The 1,062-nt window shown below is 21.3% G+C and overlaps 1 protein-coding gene across 1 annotated transcript in view; it reads left to right on the top strand. All coding sequences in view use genetic code 6, as the record gives it.

The window, feature by feature from the left end:
• Positions 1–294: 294 nt before the first annotated feature.
• The window catches only part of TTHERM_001353220 (hypothetical protein), a gene marked incomplete at both ends in the record, with an annotated part of 885 nt that continues 117 nt past the window's right edge, over positions 295–1,062 (top strand). The window contains one exon of the mRNA XM_012797923.1: positions 295–1,062. This exon is cut by the window's right edge and continues 117 nt beyond it. Within this exon, the coding sequence (XP_012653377.1) occupies positions 295–1,062 (768 nt within the window).

Here is a 1,062-nt window from a genome sequence, read left to right as displayed (position 1 = left end):
AAGTCTATTAGGTTTTGATTCTTTTTAGACATTGTCCGAATTAGCGATGTTTTATCCCAATACCAAAACTAACAACATAATTTAAAACATTGATCTAGATTTTAATTTAATTAAAAAAATAAAATAAGAAAAAGGATATTATTAAATAATTTTAGATTTTCTTTGTTATGAATAAAAATAAAATGAATCACAGAGTGTTAAATAAGAATTTTGGTTTGTTTTATTATTTTTTGTAATCATAATATTATTTTACAAAATATAAATTTGATAAAGATTGTGTAAAAATTTGTAGAAATGAGATTGTAAAAATTTAATAGATTTGTACCATAATTTCATAAACCGGTTACAAAATAAACTGATTAAAAAACTGATTAAAAAATAACCTAGGTAGTCGCGCGCATCACTGAAAACCTCGAAGAAAAAGATGATTTAATTCTCAATAAATTAATAACCAATACAAACAAACAATTATTATTTGATAATAATTTTTTCATATTGTTGCAATAACAAAGTAGAGAAAAAGAATGGAATAGAGATGATCCATTAAAATTAATCTCATTATTTTCTACTCACATAGTTTAGAAAGACATGGAAATACTTGATGAAAATTTTTACAATCTAATTAACAATCTCAACAAAGATTAATCATTCTTAATGACAAGATACATATTTCCCAAATTCTTTTGTATTTCAGAATATTTGATGGAAATGTATTCGGGCAAAAAGGAGAAAAAGATTAATATTTTAAAATTATTGTGTTTGTGCATTATGGAATAACCATATTGCGATAATAATCTCAATCCAATTGGTTAAGAATTGGAAATATTCTGTTCTAAAATTTTCAAAAATATTATCAAAACCATAAAAAAACCAATTTATTTAGTTTCTTCAATTAAAAAATCATTAGAACCAAAATATGATAAAAAACCAATAACATTATTAAAAAATGATGATTAATCAGAATTTAATATTTATTTATCGACTGTTGTTTTGAAAAAGAATCAATTAATTAAATTTTAAAAAAAAGATATGAAAAAAGAATTTATGGTTGTCCAATATTAT

The sequence above is a fragment of the Tetrahymena thermophila genome (genome assembly GCF_000189635.1).
Source record: "Tetrahymena thermophila SB210 genomic scaffold scf_8254613, whole genome shotgun sequence".
Classification (NCBI taxonomy): domain Eukaryota; phylum Ciliophora; class Oligohymenophorea; order Hymenostomatida; family Tetrahymenidae; genus Tetrahymena; species Tetrahymena thermophila.
The sequence above is the reverse complement of the archived record's forward strand: the minus strand, read 5'-3'. Positions and strand labels throughout refer to the sequence as shown.